Source organism: Apodemus sylvaticus, chromosome 2 (assembly GCF_947179515.1).
Source record: "Apodemus sylvaticus chromosome 2, mApoSyl1.1, whole genome shotgun sequence".
NCBI classification, from domain to species: domain Eukaryota; kingdom Metazoa; phylum Chordata; class Mammalia; order Rodentia; family Muridae; genus Apodemus; species Apodemus sylvaticus.
This window is the reverse complement of record NC_067473.1, coordinates 152,608,317-152,627,691: the sequence shown is the minus strand read 5'-3', so window position 1 is coordinate 152,627,691 and position 19,375 is coordinate 152,608,317. Positions and strand designations below refer to the sequence as shown.

Below are 19,375 nucleotides of genomic sequence, written 5' to 3'. Positions count from 1 at the left end.
TATGGGTATTGGGACCTTGCCTGGCACATGCTCTTAACTGAGTTTTCCAAAGTTTCATGTGATACCAAGCTGTGCCATAGCTCTGCAGTTAGGGTGGCTTATTTGTTTTGGGATAAGATCTTCCCAACTAGTGGTTCACAACCATCAGTGATAAGGTCTGATGCCCTCTTCTGGTGTGTCTGAAGACAGCTACAGTGTACTTATATATAATAAATAAATCTTTTAAAAAGAAATAAGCAATAAGATTGCACCTTTAGAGTCTCAGTCCTGCCTCCAGACCAGTGGAGAGCATCAGGAAAGGTCCAGTGCTCCTGGCTTATCTAGTGCTCCTGGCTTATCCAGTGCTCCTGGCTTATCCAGTGCTCCTGGCTTAAATGCTGCTTTGGGGGTCCCCTTCCTCTTTTTTCTTTGCTCTTTCTGAGGCAAAATCTTAGACATCTCTGGTATTTTGGGGAAGGAAAGAAAGAAAGAGGAAGAGGAAAGGGACTCTCTGAAGATATGATAATCACTTCAGTTAAAATATTTTTGAGGGGATGGAGAGATGGCTGGATGGTTAAGAGCACGTGCGATTTCAGAGGACCCAGGTTCAACTCTCAGCACCCATCTGGCAGCTCACAACCATCTGTATCTGTAGTTTTAGGAGGGCTGATACAATAGTCTGACCTCTGCAGGCACCAGGCACCCATGTGGTGCACAACATACATTACATACATGTATGCATACATATAGCCACATAAGCAAAACACCCACAAATGTAAAATACGAGAGGAAAAAAATTTAATGGAATATTGTCAGGTCTGATTCTAGTTCTGAAACACTACTAGTAAAGACATGACTAAGATCTTCTCTCTTGGAGACTTAAATTCCAGAAGCAACAGGTAACACATGGGAAAGCCTGAAGTGTAAGACTGAGAAACACTATGAAGAAACCAGTGTCTCCTCCCTGTCCCCCAGCACCTGGAAGGCTGGCAGACATAGACACTGTCTCAAATAGCACAGATGACAGTGACAAAGTCACCTGCTCTTAGCCCCTCCCCTCCCTGTACATAAAAGATAGAGGGGAGAGCCCGCTACAGCGTCAACGAGGCCCGAGCAGCCATGCGGGCGTGAGGACCAGGCAGAGCCTCCGGGGGAGGGATGTAACTTATCAAGCTTATGCCTGGGTCCTAGATTCCTCCCTGGCACTGCCAAAAAGGAAACAGAACAAAACCACGCTGGGTCAACACCACCCTGCTGCTGACTAGTGAGCTGACCGGACAGCAGAGCTCAGAAGGCAAAGTCATAAATGGAGGTGGGGACACTGAGGAGAGGGTGGGACGCTCAAGACAGACCCATGTCAGCTGCCACGGGAAGACAGAAGCCAATCAGAAGACAGCAAGAGAATACTTAGTAACTCAGCAAGAGACAGTGCAGAGCTCAGATAAAGAGTGCGGTCAGGGGACGCTGGAGAAGGGGCTGGGCTAGCAGCAGAAACTGATCAGGTGTCTACACAGAAAGCAGGGCTACAGGGAGGACGGGTAAGAATCAGACAGTTGGAGAAGGCCTAGCGGAGCCATTCCTGCTTCCGGGGTTTTCCTCTCCCACTGTTTTGAGACAGGGTTTCTCTGTGTACCCCTGGCAGTCCTGGACTCACTGACTGTAGCCCAGGCTGGCCTCCAACTCAAGAGATCCACCTGCTTCTGCCTCCCAAGCACTGGGAATAAAGGTGTGTGTCACCACTGCCCGGCCTGTGGGAGGCTTTTATTTTGCCATTTGACACTGGGGATTGAACTCTAGGCCTTGTTCTATCAGTGAGGCCTATTTTACTTTTTATTTGGAGACAAGATCTTGCTAAGTTTGCTCGGGATGGCCTGGAACTCACTACATGGACAAGCCTGGCCCCCAACTTGTAACATCCTCCTGCCTTAGATTCCCTGTGATTGAGGCTGCGGGCCTTGTTGCCAGCTTACACCTAAGTGCCAGTTATAGTCTGGTACTTAGGTTCTGAGATATTCAACTGTGTATATCTCACCAGAATTGCAGTTAAAATCTTGTGTATTTTATTTATGCTGTATACACGTGCACTACTGCATACACCTGGAGGTTGCTGGGGTTGTGTGGCAGCTTCTGCTCACGGAGCCACCCCTTCAGACCACAGAATGGGGCACTCGCCCAGTCTTTTTCACAGGGTTTCTCTGTGCAGCCCTGGCTGTCCTGGAACTCACTCTCTGTAGAAAAGGTTGGCTTTGAACTCAGAGACATGTCTGCTTTTGCTTCCTGAGTGCTGGGTTTAAAGTCGTGTACCACCCAGCTTTTTTTTTTTTTTTCCTCTAATTAGGGTTAGCCTTGACTATCTTGGAACTCACTCTGTAGACCAGGCTGGTCTCAAGATCAGAAATCCGACACCTCTGTCTCCCGAATGCTGGGATGAAAGGCGTGCGCCACCACACCCAGCTTTGTTTTTATTTTTGAGACAGTCTTACTCGGTAGCTCAGGCTGGCCTAGAACTTACTATATAGCCCAAGCTAATACAGGCCTATATGACCACAACTGGCTTTATATGAAGCTGAAAATGAAACCTTGAGTTTACAGCTTGTTACTAAAACACTAGTAACTAAGATACTTTCTCGGCTCATCTTATGCTTTGTCTTATTTTTCTCAGTTGCTGGTCTGTGTGTGTGGAAGCCAGGAGGCAGTGGAGTCTCTGAGCTGGAAGCGATGAAGCTGTGAGCCACCTGTTACGTGTGGAGTCCTCTGCAAAAGCAACACGTACGTTTAACCAGAGCCACGTCTCCGCTTCTTGGCTGTGTGCGTTTTGTTTTTGCACTACCTCTCTGTGCCAGAGGAAGCCAGAAGAGGGTGTCAGAATCTCTGAGACTGGATTTACAGTTGTATGAAACCGTGAGTGCTGGGAATTGACCCAGAATCCTCTGGAAGAATCTTTCCAGCTGAGCCATCTCCCCAACCCCTGCTTCTCGATAACCCTAATCAAAAGTTTAATACTGGAAGTCAGCAGTGCGAGCCTGGAACTCCCATCCTGAGTTTCTCCCTGAGAGAAGGTGGTTCAGCTGCAGAAGCCTCAATCTGCTAAAGAGCCTGTCCCTGCTGCCTCTTAAAGCCAAAATCTTGGGACACTCGGTGGCAAAATGTCCTGATATTAAAGTGTCAGCCATTCTTCAAGATGGTAAGCTATCATGAAACAAACAAAAAAGAATCCCAAGAGGCTACTTAGGAAGTACAGGACTTAACCTTTTTCTATGAAGTCAAAGGAAAGAGTACAGGCAGCCTTCTAGGCCACATTCCTGGTGTATCTAGAGCAAAATTAGATGTCAAAAATCAGTGTTCTTTGGCAATGGGAATGAGCACATTTGAGATAAGTCAGAGAACAGGGAACACGCTGAGCCTGGACGTTTCGTAGCAACTCTAAGCAGCACTTGCTGGAAGGGTGATTTCCTCACTCTGTAAATCCTAGCCCCGGGTTCCCTTTAGCAGAAAGTATTCAAAGAACATGACTTTACAAGACTCCAGCCATAGGAAAACTATGAACAGATAGATAACAGCCAAGGTTTTTAGCTTTTTGTTTCTGTTTCTTTTTCTTTCTTTCTTTCTTTCTTTTTCTTTTTTTTTTTTTTTTTGGATTTGTTTTTTTTTTTTTTTTTTTTTTTCCCCGAGACAGGGTTTCTCTGTGTAGCCCTGGCTGTCCTGGAACTCTCTGTAGACCAGGCTGGCCTCGAACTCAGAGATCCACCTGCCGCTGCCTCCCAGAGTGCTGGCATTACAGGCGTGAGCCACCACCGCCTGGCTTGTTTCTGTTTCTAAACAGTATGCATGTGTGCCTATTTGTATATGCACCATGTGTCCGTGGAATCCACAACAGGTGGTTGGACCCCAATACAGAGGGTAATCTACTTAATGTAGATGCTAGGCAGGTCCTTCCTAAAAGCAACAAGGCTCTAATGTCAAACCTCCTTTTTACAGACTTAATCATGTATGTGAGTGCTCTATTTGCATACGTGCCCCTGTGACCGAGGGCAACAGGGCCCACACTGCCCAGTCCTTAGGAAATCCCGATGCCTGCAGTGATGGTCAGTATCCCAGGCAGCTGGGTTGTAGCTAACTGACTAGTAAGATTCCTTTCCTTTCAGGGAATTTAGATATGATTGGTTCCAACATGAGGAACAGGCTTTGAAAGGACAAGGCTGGCAGTGTGGCTCAGTGGAACTGCTCTGACCTCATGGGCAGGGAGGAGGCCTTCCATTGAGTCTTGAGCAGTAGGATAGAGTTCTGTAACTGGTGTGGTGCTTACCTCATTCCCAACCAAGGACAACAAAGCAACATTAGGCTCGATCTAATGAAGCCGAATGCTCTTTTAGCTAGCTTTATGACTTGTTAACTAATGTCTTTAATACATCCTTAGCACTCCTCAGATGTCATTTCACAGTGAGAAGTGCTCAGTGAGTCTTACAGAGTTGATGAAGGGCAGTGTGGGCTTGTGAAGGAGCAGACAGCAAAGGTAGCTGGCAGAGTCGGGCTGCTCCATAGCCCTGGCTAGTCTAGTTCATGTGTTCTATGTGTTCCAGAAATAACCACTTTTGTGACAGTAAAAGACAAGTGTGAAACCTCTGAGGAGATCACACCTTGTGCTGACTGGTTACGCTGGAAGAACTGGGCATAGGCTTAAGTACTTAAATGTGATGGCAACCCAGGCCTTGGGTCTGACTCCCTGAGGGACTGGAGGATGAAGGAGGCTTCATTTCCCAGGAAGGAAAGTTGTCTGCAGAGATGGGCAGAACAAGAGGCTGTCTGGGCTGCACCTAATGGCCTAGTGCTCCTCTGCCCCCTTCCCCCCCTCCCAAGAAAGGGTTTTTCTGTGTAGCCCTGTGTAGTCCTGGAACTCACTCGATAGATCAGGCTAGCCTGGGACTCAGAAACCCACCTGCCTCTGCCTTCCCAGTGCTGGGATTAAAGGCGTGTGCCACTACTGCCCAGCAGGGTCTAGCTCCTTGACAGTCCTTTATGTTTGAGAAGCTGAGAGATGGCCTAGTGGTTTGGAACCCAGGCTAAAAACTCACATGGTAGCTCACAACCACTTATGACGCCAATTTCAGGGGATCTGACACCTTCTGGCAACAGGCATTCATATGTTTCACAGACCTAAGTGCAGGTAAGTCTTCTTAAAAGTATGAGTCTGATGTGTGTGCAGGGGTGTCAGAGAACGGCTTTTGGACTGGTTTTCTCCTTCCACTGGTTCCATCCAGGGACTGAACTCAACTCCAGGTTTTTTCAGCAAACATCTTTGCTCACTGAGCCATCCTGCTTTATCTTGTGATTTAATTCTATTTGTGCACTAATTTGTTCATACAGTAAAATTTCAAAGGTGTTGCTTCACGAAGGACCAGGAGAAAACCAGTTTATCATCAATACAAAAACCCTGACCAGAGCCGGGCGGTGGTGGCGCACGCCTGTAATCCCAGCACTCTGGGAGGCAGAGGCAGGCTGATTTCTGAATTTGAGGCCAGCCTGGTGAGCTCCAGGACAGCCAGGGCTATACAGAGAGACCCTGTCTCGAAAAAACCAAATCTTAAAACAAAACAAAACAAAACAAAACAAAAAACCCTGACCAGGACTTGACAGAGAAGAGAGCTCAGGAGGTGAAGGTGACAACTTCAGTTCAATCCTGTGATCCAAATGGTGGAGGCAGAGGACTGGCTCCCACGTGCATGCACAGTGCATCCTACCTACAGTAAGGGTGTGTGCGCACACTGCAATTGTTGCAAATGTCATCACCTCAGCGGATTCCACGCCTGCTCTTCAGTCTATGGCCCAGGTTCGTCCTCCAGGGCAGGAGCTTGTCTTACACCTAAGCCTTGCACACATAGGCAACATACCCAGGATGCACTCTGCTCACAGATCTCCAGTAAATTACAAACTGTTTGGTAGCCAGAGATATCTAAATCAATGTCACTTCCTCTCAGAACTATGTGTCTGTGTGTTTTAAAGACAGGGTCTATGTAACCCTGGCTGGTCCCGGACTTGCTATGACCAAGCTGACCTTGACACAGGGATCCTCTGGCCCCCTGAGTGCCAGAGTTGAAGGCAGGCACCATTATTCCCAGCTTGTTTTAAGACCAGTTTTTCTCTGTAGCACAGACTCCTCAGGAACTGGAGGTAATCCTTATGCCTCAGACTCCCAAATTGGATACTGAGTTTCAGCACTCACTGCACTGTGTTACTGACCTGTGTCCTTATCCAAATGAGAAGTTATTTTGAGAGTTAGGACCACCTAAGGGCTCTATCTACAGGCCCAAAGAGATAACTAGCTATCAAAGACTGCTCAGTAACCCATAAAGGTAGCCACTGGTTTGACATGCAGTTGATGTGAGCGTAAGACATACAGTCTCCTGAGCCGCCCTTTCCTCACACTCGGGTGGGTGAGAATGAGGGTTGATCCTTTGTACCAGAGTGGCCATTAGCTTTTTCCTGACCCAGGAAGGGACCCATTTTGAGGGGTGCAACTGGGACAACAGACTTCCTCTTCACCTGCCTGCAGTGGGTGACATGAAAACCCTCTTCCCAGGCTTCCTTGCCATCTATCTCTTCCTACAAACTCTATGCTTGACAAGGACAGACAAAACAACTCTTACCAGTTTTCAGGACGGACCTTCTTTCTGCCTTCTCTGGGTTTCCAGTGAATTGTGGGCAGAGCTGGCTTACAATGCTGTCTGCAGGAGCTGCTTTGTCCTTGGGTTTTATCAGAGTTCAGTCCCTCCCTCCCTCCGTGTCCCTGCTGCAGCTCTTTCACAGGGGCAGAGGAGCCGGCAGGCACTGAGTCCTCCAGGCCTTGCCACACTGCACTTTACAGTTTGGATCAAACTTCAGAAGTCGCATACTGGGCCAGAGGTTGTGAAACCCAGCTCAGAAGTATTAGGACTAATACAGTTATAGGGCAGGGTAACTGGGGACTCCCTACCATTCAGATGTCAGAAGGATGGACAAACAAGTGGTAAAGATCACAACGTATCTTGCAGGACCTGAGCAGTCATTTCTGTGAAGACGCAACAGCCCTGTCAGCTAGCTGACCACATTGGGGCAGATGGCAAGTGTGAAGAGAGGGTCAGCGTGGGAATAAGTCAGTGCCCTGGCCGGATGGCTGTGGCTGTGGCCCTGGGGATGTTACATACAGGAAGGGTGTGTGCATCTCACACTTGCCTTGATCAATCCTATATGCCTCTCGGCTGCACACACCTTTCTGAGATAGGCATCCATACACATAAAAGAAAAACCAATAAATTAATGAGAGAGAATTCACTGAATATTAGTGGCTTCTACTTGTAATCCCAGGACTTGAAACCTCAACCTTCAAATAGTGGGACTACATAAATTGTCATAAGCCTGAAGCCAGCCCTCACTAAAGTGGCCCTATCTCAAAACCAAAACTCAAAACCCCCAAAGAAAAAAAGGAGGGCAGGGATGTAGTTCAGCTGGCACCTGCCTAGGACCCAGAGCACAGGGTAAGTGGCAATTGGGAAGTAGAGGTGGGAAAAACAGGAAACCGAGTGTATTTGGCTAGAAAGCAAATTCTGCATCTGCTTGGGACTAAATGAGAGTCTCAAATGAAAAACCCAAACCAAATCAATCAAGCTAAGAAGGACCCATAGGAGCTGAAAGCCAGGGCAGAAGGGAGCCTTGGTTGGCTGAAAGGCAGAAAGAAAGAAGGGCGATGGATCTGGAAAAGCACATCAAAGTTAGAGATGCATACAAACTCTCTTTAAGCAACTTTCCAGGCAGGGTCCAAGGCCTGCGTGCTTCCAGAGTGGCCCTGCAAGACCCCACGTCAGCTAGGATTCCAATCCCCCAGACCCAGTGAACCCAGTCTTATGTTACTGGGATACCCTAATGACACAGGTATACAGTCAAGGTCTCCGACCACTATTCTGGCTGGCTTTCAATCTTGAGTGCATCATGAAACTCAGTCTCTTTAAGGCAGGTTTTGTATAACCCAGAAACCCAGTAAGAGGCTGTCCAGACCGGCAGGAGCTTGTTTGTTGACTGTTGCAGAAGCTGATGGGCTATCATGTATTAGTAGACTTAGATAGAAAGGGATTACAGTTTTGATGTGTCAGGGCTAGTGCAGAGAAAATGGGAAGCTCACCTGGACAGAGACTAATCAGAGACAGAGCAGGAGGCCTAGATCAGGGTGGACAATAAGGAAGTTCCTCAGCTTTGCTGTTTCTTCCCAGGCATAGAACAGAAGACATCTGTTACCATTTAGCCAGCAACATAATCTGGATTCCATAGTTCTTCAGGAGATAGTAGTGCTATCTATCTATCCACTAGGTACGAAGGCAAAATTCAGCTCAGATCAGAAAGGAGTAAAGCCCTAGATTTGATGCCAGGCCCTTCCTCTATGGGAGTGCTCTTAAAACTCTGCAGCACATCACCACAGGGGTGTCTCATATCAGGGGGCCCGACCCTTCATGGATTGATCAGACAGAATGAGGGAGGTGTCAGAACCTACATTTTAAACAGTTCTAGGTGATGTTTATTTGTTCATAATATCGGTCCCCATCTCACAGACACAACAGGTCAGAACTGGCCTGTGCATTGATGTCTGTCCAAGGCAAATGGTGTGACTACACCAAGAACCACCCTGCTGCAGTCTTCACCCCCTTCGCCTCTGGCTAAGGACTGTTCTCTTCCAGTACCTTACTGTAGGCCAGTTCCCTGCAATGTTTTCCCCTCTTTACTAACTCTGAGTAAAGGACAGTAGTCTTTCCCTTTATATTCTGAATGAGCAGGCAAAGTACCAGACAGATGCTGCCCATCAGTCTGCCTTACCTCAAGTGGATTCAGCAAACTACACCAAATACATGGGGGAGGGGAGGGAGGATTCTGTGCTGAGTATGCACATTTTCTCTTGTCAAAGTACCAAATAGTACAGCTTAACAACTAGACACTTAGAGATAACAATACACAGGAACATGTGCATGGATGATATGCAGGTAACAGGTATACAGGGGATAAAGTACACAGGGGACTTTAGCACTAGGACTTAGCACAGAGTCCTGAACCAATCCCTCTGGGCACCAAGGGCAGCTGTACTTACTGACAAGGTGGTTAGGAGTCACTCCGCAGGCCAGGCTGCGCTGGATCTTGTCTTTGCCTTCCTATAAAGACTTAACTCCTTCCTACAGTTAAGACTCTTGATACAATCTGAGGAGCTGGCTTCACTGCTTCAAACAACTCTGTCTAGCTTTAACTGGCCAGACTAGGACGACTGGTCCTATGTGGGCAGAAATGAGCTGACAGGATTCTAGGAGCAAGTTGTGGTTTTCCACTCCTCATATGGTCTCAAGACACCTGAATTAAAATTCGTGTCATGGAGGCAGAGGGGCAGGGACTCCAACATACAATAGCTCAATCTGGGCATTTCCCAGCTGCCTTCTTGGCTGCTCCTGCATAGTTCACTTTGCACTGAAAGCTTTTGCTAAAGCTGCCTCAGGAAACTAGAGGAGTGAGCCCTGTCAGCACAAAGGAGACTGAAACAAATGCACAAACACTGTCCTTTCAAAAGCTCAAGGAACGGAATCCAGGGCAACAGATGAGCAAGGCCAAACTACCAGAGCGAAGTGGGGGGTGAGGACAGTGAAGTCTGGGCAGGCAGGCAGTGGCAGCATCGGTGCTCAGGGCTCGGCTACCCTTGGCCGAGCTGGGTTTACAGCCACCCAGGAGAAAAGAGGCACAGCCATAGCCACCACATACATAACCACCACAGGTCATAAGCCCTTCCAGAAGAAGGGTATTCAGCCTAGGTATTTTCCCATAAGTAATACTTTCTGGGAGAGTAAAGCAAAACTGCCCAGATAGGGGCTGCTTGTAAGTTAAGCTGCCTTGTTTCCTGAATGGGAAACAATCGCTGATGAGATGCACCTTCAGTGTCTCCCATGGCCAAAATGGCACTTCACAGCTTCTGTTCTTCCCCAAGCCACATTCTGCTTCTGCTGTCTTTTTTTTTTTTTTTTTTTTTTAAATTTTGGCTTGTTTCCAGTTTTAACAAGGAAGTTCATAACAAGATCATACACGTTGCCTGCTAGACCAAAAATGTTATTTAGAGCTGGGTGGGGTAGGTAGGACTTTAATCCTAGCACTTGGGAGATAGAGGCAGGAGGATCTCTGTGAGTTCAAGGCCAGCCTCGTCTATGAATTGCAGGACAGCTGGGACTGTTACACTGAGAAACTGTCCCCCAAAATGAAAGTTATTCAGGAATAATTTACAGGAAGCTAATTTAACCGAGACTGTTTGTACTGGCTAGTTTTGTGTGTCAACTTGACACAGGCTGGAGTTATCACAGAGAAAGGAGCTTTAATTGGGATAGTGCCTCCATGAGATCCAGCTGTGGGGCATTTTCTCAATTAGTGATCAAGGGGGGAGGGCCCCATGTGGGTGGTACCATCTTTGGGCTGGTGCTCAAAGAGAGCAGGCTAAGCCAGGGGAAGCAAGCCAGTAAGAAACATCCCTCCATGGCTCTGCATCAGCTCCGGCTTCCTGATCTGCTTGAGTTCCAGTTCTGACTTCCTTTAGTGATGAACTGCAACGTAGAAATATAAGCTGAATAAACCCTTTCCTCCCCAACTTGCTTCTTGGTCATGATGTTTGTGCAGGAATAGAAACCCACTGTTCTAGCAAGGTTTAAAATCAAGCTGACTAGTCTAAGACTTTTTTGTTGTATATGGGATTTAGCATTGTTTTTGGGTAAAAAGATTTGTGGTAGAATAGATGCTTTGAGATGGGATCTTGTGTATCCTAAGCTGTAAGTTAACATAGACAAGACATTTACTTTTGATCTTCCTGCCTCTGTACAGCTAAGATTATAGACACATATGAGGAATTGGGAGTTGGAACTTAAGGCCTCACACTCGATATACTCCTATCAACTGATCTACGTCATGTTCTAAAAATTAAGCTCTAAGCCGGGCGTGGTGGCACACGCCTGTAATCCCAGCACTCTGGGATGCAGAGACAAGCAGATTTCTGAGTTCGAGGCCAGACTGGCCTATAGAGTGAGTTCCAGGACCTCCAGGGCTACACAGAGAAACCCTGTCTTGAAAAAAAGTGTCAGAAGTGAGCACCGGATCTCTCAGAACTGGAATCGCGGCAGTTTTGAGTTGCTCTGCGGGTGCAGGGAGAAGCAAGCACTTTTATCCTGAGCCATCCCTCCAGGCCCAGAGCTAAATTCTTAGTAACCTGGCTTTCCTTGTTGAGGAATAATGTAAAATGGGGATTTTGTGTGGAGAATATCTAAGTTTCTATTTTTTAAGGGACAGTAGTGTGTACAAGGAAGCAGCTGTCAGGATACTTAAGAACTTAGGTGGCTGGGCTGGGTTTCTGAGACGTTAGCACATGGGGCTGGGAGCCAATGCCTTGCCATCCCACTTCAGGCAAACAGAAACCACCAAGAGAGAGTAATGTGACCCACAGAATGCAGACCTAGGTTTATTAACAGAGTTTGTTCATCCTAAAGTCTACTTTGTTCCAGAAACTACATAGACCTAAAATCACCACATTAGAAAGAAAAGTGATACAGCATGTTTTATAGAAGAAATGCCCTTTTTCCTCGTGTAAAGGTCTTCAGGACTGTTATTTTACTTTTGCCTGTTTTGAAGAGGCCTTGGGCTGGAGAGATGGAGCCCACCAATCTGAATTTGAGCCCCAGAACCCATGTGAAGGTGAGGAGACAAGTCCTGTTGCATTAGCTGACAACAAGCTACTAACTGTCCTGCATTCTCCGAGTTCAGGGATTGTGGTAGGCACGTGTATGGTTGAATTATTATGGAATGAGGCATACTTAAAGAGTGTGATAAGAATAAAAGCAGATAGGTGGTTTGGTCTAAGACTACAGTTGATTAAAAGAACCTACCTGCTTAAATCAAAATGCTTCCTGGGAACTAGAACTAAAAACAGTTGGGTTAGCCCAAGCTTCCCAGGGCTTGCAGCTCCCTCTTCTGGATCCTTCTAACTTGGATGACTGCAGGATGCAGGTATCTATGGTCCCTGTCAAGGACTGCTCACCAAAAGCTCTGCAAGGAGAGCAGCCAATGCCAAACATGACCATCACCTTTGGGAAGAAGATACCTGCAACCAGCCAAGCACTCTAGCTGGGATGAGAATAAGGGATGAGGAGGTGGGTACCACAGACTAACTGGGATGGGGTTTGCCCTGGCCATAGTTAAGACTGCACCCCTGTGAAGATCCTTGGTATCCAAGTGATATGAAGAGGAGTCCTTTTAGGTGGTGGGCACTGTTGACACAGGAGTCTGACCTGATGATACAAGTGACACATGAACACACACCAGGCACACAAAGCCTCACTAATTTAACAATATACTTTATACAAGGTAACCAGTTCATATGGAAATAAATCCACACATCTCCAAAGATCAAAAAGGCTTTTTAAAAAGTTCTTTCAAAAAATCCAACACACAGTATCAAACTAACTATTGAGGTAATTGTCCCTCTCAGTGAAAACAGCAGGGAACCAGCAGACCATGACAAAATATATACACTATAAAAATAAATACCATTCCCCCTTTCCGATACTGGCCAGGACAGTTCATAGGGCATCCACTTCCATAGCAAGAGACCAATGTCCAATGTCATATGCTGTGTGCAGACTGGCAATTTGGGGCTAGGGCCCCGAGAAGCTGTTCACAAGTCAAATGAGAGAAGTATCCCCTGCCTAGAGAAATGAAGGGGCCAAAGAGAATGAGGTGGAGGGAGGCAGCACATCAATAATTATTCAATATCCATACAGCTGTCCCCACTGAACCCCAAGGGGGAGGATGGAGTGAGCTCTACTTACTTAGGCCAAGCTGCTTGTCCTACCTCACCTAGAGAATATGTTTAAATCAAGACTGACAGAGAAGGATCCAGAGCTTAGCACCAAGGCTAAGTTTGTGTCAGCCTACTGTGATCGGAATACACCCCATCAAAGGGAAAGTCTTCGCAGGCTCCTAAGGCTCAAACAGAAAAAGGTAGTCAGTGCCTTTCACCAGCAAGTATCAAGCACATTTGTCGTGCATTCTTGGGCTTTGTTTCCTATTTTAATGGGGTCTCACTACTTAAGCTTTGGCCTGAAGCTAGACCAAGCAGTCCTTGAACTCAGAGATCTTTCTGCCTCTGCCTGCTGGAATTAAAGGCCTATGCCACCATGCAGGGCTCACATTTGAACTAAAGCAGTGCTGTGAATTCACATCGGGGAAGGGGGAATGTCTGCATGTTCCACCCAAATGCCAAGTGTCTTTGCTGCAACTGTTGACAAGAGTTGCCCACATTCCAGAAACCCTCCAGATTGAACACTGTTGTGAAGGGACCGGCACCACAGGGTTAAGGATGGAAGGAGGCCAAGGAGGGACCTGTAAAGATCCTACAAGATCAAATGAGGGCACCTGACACTGACTCCAAATTAAGCCTTCCCGGGGAATTTCAAATTTGTTTGTTTTTTGAGTGATGGGGTGATGATGGTGGTAACCAAGGATTGAAACTAGGGCCTGCTTCACAAGTCGGCTGTACAATCACTCTACCACTGAGCTATACCCCACCCTCTTTTTACTTTGGAGTCGACATCCTACTAAGTTGCTCAGGCAAGATTGAACTTGTGATCCTCCAGGCCCAGCCTTGAAAGCATTGGGATTACAGGCCCATTTCCCCAGACCTGCCTTATTTGAACCTGTACGGGCCAGGCAAGTGCCCTACTACAGAACTACATCTTCAGCCCCTGCCCCGCCTCCAATTAGGTCAGTTTATCATTTATAGATTTAAACATTGATTAAAACAAAAACTCTCACCAAGTGGTAAGACTTCATGTTGGTGGCAAACCTGGTGAGAACTCCACGGGGACGTTTGTGTGTCTGAGAGTACATTCCACATGCACACCTTACACCTTATATGCTGGACAAGTTAACACAGAGAACAGCCAGCCAGCAAACAAATGCCACTGAACAATAACATCAAATGGCCAGTCAAGACAGGTGAGAGTAATTGACGTTTAAAGTTGAGATCTGACTGAGCTGAGGGGAGAAGACCACAGGTCTTAAAAGTTTTCCATATAGCTTAACGTATGGACTAGTATGAGGTTTACCCTTTGAGCGCAGCTGGCCCAGGGGCCTAGGCTCAGTGTGACCTGAAGAGCAGTTCACAGGCTTAGATAGATGCCCTATTAGGTGACCCAAAACCAATCTGGCTCAGGAAGCAGAGTGGCTGTACTTTTATTTTTAAGTGATAGGGTGGAAAGTTACATGAACAAGAGTCCCGCAGTCTATCCTATTCACATTCTTCTAAGATGAGAAATTTTAGCTAACAGCTCCTGCTATTTTTTTTTCTCTTTAAAGAAAAATATTTCACAGTGGGGCTGGGGTTGGGGGAGAAAGACACACTCATAAGCCTTCTAAAAGGCTCCATTTTGCTTTCTGATTCTTTTTTTCTTTTAAGCCCTAAGGGTTCTAACTTATGACTAAATCTGATAAAACTAAGTCTCACACTAAATCAAAGAGTGCTTCCAATTATGCACAACTATGTCTTCCTGGGGACCACCGAGAGTCAGCATACTAGCCAGGTCAGAGTGACCAATGGGTGCAGGTCCTAGCCTAATGGTAAATCCTTTAAGACACCCTTATATACTACTTTCTAAGTATTCCATCTTCCATAACCACCATTTCCCTACTGAAGAAGACTGCAAACGCAATTATTTGCATCTGCTTTTAAAATATTGCATCTGTGTAAAATACCTGGTAAGAAGTGCTGGAAGCAGAAAGGTAGAAACCAATGGTCTTGTCTGCATTTGAGTGGGTGAGGGTCCGAGCACAGAGGCTCAGCATTGTGTTCTGGCTGCACCAGGAAACCCAGCACTTCCAAGACCAATACAAGTTGGGGCCAGACCAGGAGAGGAAGTACTCAATCCTGTAAGGCACCACCAAATTTATACACAGGACACAACAGGACCTTCTTACAGTGTTAGAACTTAATTCAGTAGTTCAATTTCCTATTTGATTTCTTCCATAAACCAAGAAGAGATAAAGGAACTCATCAATCACTCTCTCCCTGGTATTGTTCACAGCATTTCCTTAGGACAGGTAAAGGGGGCGAGATGAGAGGTGGAAGCAGCTTAGTAACCTCCAGCTTTAGCACCTTGAGACAGAGGCCTGGTGGCTGCAGCAGTCCTGGTCAGATTTTCAGGCCTCCACTAACCGTGGTGGACACAAAAACTGCAGTAGTTAAGTTGGGTTACACAGCCCAACAGCACAATTCTGACTTCGCTGCTCTTCTAAACTGGATTGCAGAGATGTCTGGCTTCTGATTCAGCTGACTTGCAAACTCAAACAGGAGAGAAAACTCCGTTTGTGTGTGCCATGCCTGGGAGACACGCTGGGTCCTCAGCAACACCAGCGGGTTGGTAAGCAGCCACTTCCATCCAGAGAGCAGGTGCCCTCGGGTCCAATTATTTCTATAGCTTGGATGTGTCCAATTGTTTTCCCTGCAATCCTCACACATCTGGCAGACAAGTCTGCCTTTCCTGAGGACACTGGAACTGCAAAGAAATCTATACTGACTCCGTCCCCACACCTATACTAGGGCAGATTAGTAGTTTATGGAGATCTCTATTACCCCAAAGCATGCTTAAAATCATATTCCTTTACAAAGACGTAGAACTCCAGGGAATTTCCCTTGGTTTATTCTGTGTGGGATATTCAAAAATTTAAACATAGATCCTAACTTTGGTGACATCTCAGCTAAAATAAAATACAGAAGGCTAAACAGGGAGAATCCAGTGTAATTCACTTCTAAATCCATAGCAACGTAATTTAATACTGTAAAATTGTTTCCTATCACAGACACAACAAATAATTCCCAAGAACTAGCCCTTGACAGCTACCTTAAATCAACATGACTGAATCTACTATGATTCACATAAACTGGTTAAAAACTACACATACTGAAATAGTCCTAATTTCAAAGTTAAATCTATAGGATATACTTTCCTTATTCAATCCTGTGCAATTTCTTTATTGAGACTAACATACATAACAAACCTGAGTAGTCACTTTCACAAAACGTGATTTGTGCTAGAAAGCGTTGTGTGATGCCTTCTAGATCACAGGCCTGACAGGCCCGTGAAGAAGCCACTTTATCTTCTAATAAGTAAAACACTCTAGAGAGTCCAAATTCCTGGCTTACAACTATCTGGTAGAGCTGGTGGAAAAGCGGAAAGGGACATGCTTTTCCAAGTCTAGAACTTAGGCCACCAGAGTGAGGGCAGCCTGTCCTCTGGCTGCAACACCCAGTAAGCCACATGACAGCACCGTCCAACCAGCTGAGAAATGAACGCTGAGGAGGACAAGTAGTCTCTGAGGCCAGCTGGAAGGGAGGCTCCCAGGAAAACAAGCTGGTGACATATATAAGCTGCAATCTTCTGGGTCTCTTCCAAGCTCCACAAGCATTCAGTGTAACCTGACTGTACAGAGACAGACTGCTCTAGTACAGGGTGCTGGCCACAGCTGGGAAGGACTCCCAACTTCTCCATGTGCCCACCTGACTTGTCCCACCCTATATACAATACATTCACCACAAAAAAATAAAAATAATTAAAAAAGGCAACATGAAACTTCTGTAAACTGGACCCAGCTCCAAAAACATTAATACTACAAGTAGTCCCTTCCCCAAATATATACCTGAGATGAGCTGCTCATGAAAGTGTAAAAGCACCACTCCAGCCTTACGTGGACCCTCCACCCAAGTTTAAAGTGATTTTCCCTGAACAAGAGTCTTGGGATTTGGAGAAGCCAGCAAGAACTCCAGGTACACTTGCTCTTGTTAAGTCTGTCAGCTGTGCAGATGATCCCAGCCACAGGCCTGTCAGTCATCTAAAGAGCGTGCACCTAAGGCCTATGCAGTTCAGCTCTGAGGATGGCTTGATTCACAGTGAAGAGGTGGAACAGGATGACAGGACAGAGGTGCACAACAGTCATTCCTTCAAATCCTCCAGGCCTGCCTTCTGCCTTCGCATGCAGCTGTCCATTTCCTTGGGGCTTTGTTCCTCCCTGGACTAGCTCTGGAAATACAAAATATTTTAAATTACACCAAGTTGCCTAGCCTAAGAATAATTGAGTATGTCAAAAACCTTGTGGCTTGTGGGGACAATAGTTTACATTCAGAGACTAGTCTGAGTCTTGCAGCTCTAATTTCTACCCAGCTCCCAGTCCTAGCTGGAAAGAAACAGAAGAATGCCCAGTGCAGTTGTAACATATCTGCAAACCTAGCACTTGGAAGATGGAGCAAGAGGGCCAGAGGTTTAGAGTCACATAGTTAATTTAAAGTGGCTTAGATCACATTGAGATCCTGCCTACTTACTTATCAGATGTTTCTTGTGTACCCGTGTCCTATGGGGCCATTGCTCGGTATCTGTACTGTTTCACGCCTGGCGGTGGAGGCACACGCCTGTAATCTCAGCACTCTGGGAGGCAGAGGCAGGTGGATTTCTGAGTTCGAGGCCAGTCTGGTCTACAGAGTGAGTTCCAGGACAGTCAAGGCTATACAGAGAAACCCTGTTTCCAAAAAAACCAAATCCAAAAACCAAACCAAACCAAACAAAACAAAAAAACCAACAAAAAAGAAAAGCCTGCCTCTGGCTCTTCAGGGCTGGGATTAAAGGCGTACACTACCATTCCCCAGTGAAATCCAAAACTCTCCCACAGTCACCAACCAGAGCCCTGGCTGGCCTTGCACACAAGTTCTGGGATGTGCCAGTAGATGAGTATCACTGTCTAGAGAATCCAAAACTTTGAAAGCCTAGATGTAACAATAAAAAAGTCACATTCTGCAGCATTTTGGGCTCAGTTTTCGAATTGAGTCTATTAACTTGTAAAGTCTATGCTAATATCCCAATAGCTAAAAACCGGAGACCTGAGTACCCCATGGGCCCAAGATACCCAACCTGTATTTATTGCTTACACCTTTCAAGTATTAGGAGCTACTCTAGTTTTTAGTAATTCTTACCTGATCCAGAGGAAGTGTTGGGGTCTCATGTGGTGGCAACTGTTCTGGTGATGCTGCAGGTGCCGGGGTCTTTGGGAATAAGGACTGTGACTGGATTGGATGCATTTGCAATCTACAGCCAGAAGAAAGACACATTTAAGAGTTAATGAGTAATTACTAAGAAAGCAGATACTTCAATCATGAAGACACTGCTGTAAATTTAGAAGCTGGAAAATTTAGAAACATCAATACTGGGACAGAATGTCATAACATGCCTATTGGGATGATACGGCAAACACCTAAACATGTCACAGTATAATCAAAGGGCCAAAGAACAAAACCTGCACTGGGAAAACTTTCCCTGGAAAACTGGCCTGAACTGAGAAACAAGTAAAAAGGTACAAAAGACTTGTACACAGACACTAAATTGACATCACAACCAAATGAAAAAAAAAATACCTAAGCCTTAGATTCTGGAGTAGAAATAAATCAAAAGAAAAAAAAAATCTCTGAAAGACATTCTAGGGACACAGAGGGGATTTAAGGACATAGTAGTGGCTACCACGATTTTCCACTGAGACTGTTGAAGGGCAGTGTCCTGATGCTTAGGTGACTCATACTGAGGCACTTATATTGCTGCAATGTAAGGTCCAGTGGCTCCCGGAAAGGAAAAAACAAAAGAACAAAAAAACAAAAAAAACCCAACTAATCAAACAGAAAAAGGAAGGCATGGTGGCAAAGGCCTTTTACCCTAGCAATCGGGAGGCAGAGGCAGGCGGATCTCTGTGAGTTCAGAGGTCATTGTGGCCTACATTACTGAATTCCAAAATAGCCAGCAGGGCCTTGGCTCAAAAACAAAACACCCTCAACAGAAAACCAATGCCCTCACCCCAAAGCCTCAAAATGCAAATACAAAAACTAATAGGCCAAACTGTAAAATGTGTGAGAGCAAGTGTGGCCCACATTTTGAGTCCCAGAATTAGGGAGGTTGAGGCACCAGACGGCTGGCTACCCAGTAAAATCCTGTCTCAAACAGAGGAAAATACTCACGAAAAAGTCAAAAGTGGGTAGAGAGATTCTGGTGTTAAGAAGATGGGATAGGGCCAGGCAATGGTGGCACACGCCTGTAATCCCAGCACTTGGGAGGCAGAGGCAGGCGGATTTTTGAGTTTGAGGCCAGCCTGGTCTACAGAGTGAGTTCCAGGACAGCCAGGGCTACACAGAGAAACCCTGTCTGGGAAAACCCCCAAAAAACCCCAGCCCCCCCCCCCCAAAAGACGACGGGATAACAGTGGCAATGGGCATACCACCTTTTAAATGGAATGGTATGGTGATTAAGCTTTGTAATCCACCCCCCCCTTTCAGTTT

The 19,375-nt window shown here is 46.2% G+C and overlaps 1 protein-coding gene and 1 long non-coding RNA gene across 6 annotated transcripts in view; one reads left to right on the top strand and one right to left on the bottom strand.

Annotated features, from left to right (window-relative positions):
• Positions 1–1,087: 1,087 nt before the first annotated feature.
• Positions 1,088–9,740, top strand: LOC127679134 (uncharacterized). Of its 2 annotated transcripts, none has more exons than XR_007976687.1 (4): positions 1,088–1,291; positions 2,642–3,163; positions 5,088–5,143; positions 7,008–9,740. It is a non-coding gene; the product is annotated as an uncharacterized LOC127679134 (long non-coding RNA). The 2 variants fall into 2 exon arrangements; XR_007976688.1 differs by lacking the exon at positions 1,088–1,291 and adding an exon at positions 1,365–1,517.
• A 5,945-nt stretch (positions 9,741–15,685) lies between these two features.
• Positions 15,686–19,375, bottom strand: part of LOC127679133 (chromatin remodeling regulator CECR2) — a 98,656-nt gene continuing 94,966 nt past the window's right edge. For all 4 annotated transcript variants that reach the window (XM_052174747.1, XM_052174748.1, XM_052174750.1 and 1 more), the window contains 2 exons: positions 18,029–18,140; positions 15,686–17,084 (listed from right to left, as the gene is read on the bottom strand). In XM_052174747.1, the coding sequence (XP_052030707.1) occupies positions 17,079–17,084; positions 18,029–18,140 (118 nt within the window). In that variant the 3' untranslated portion in view covers positions 15,686–17,078. The remainder of the gene's footprint in view (positions 17,085–18,028; positions 18,141–19,375) is intronic.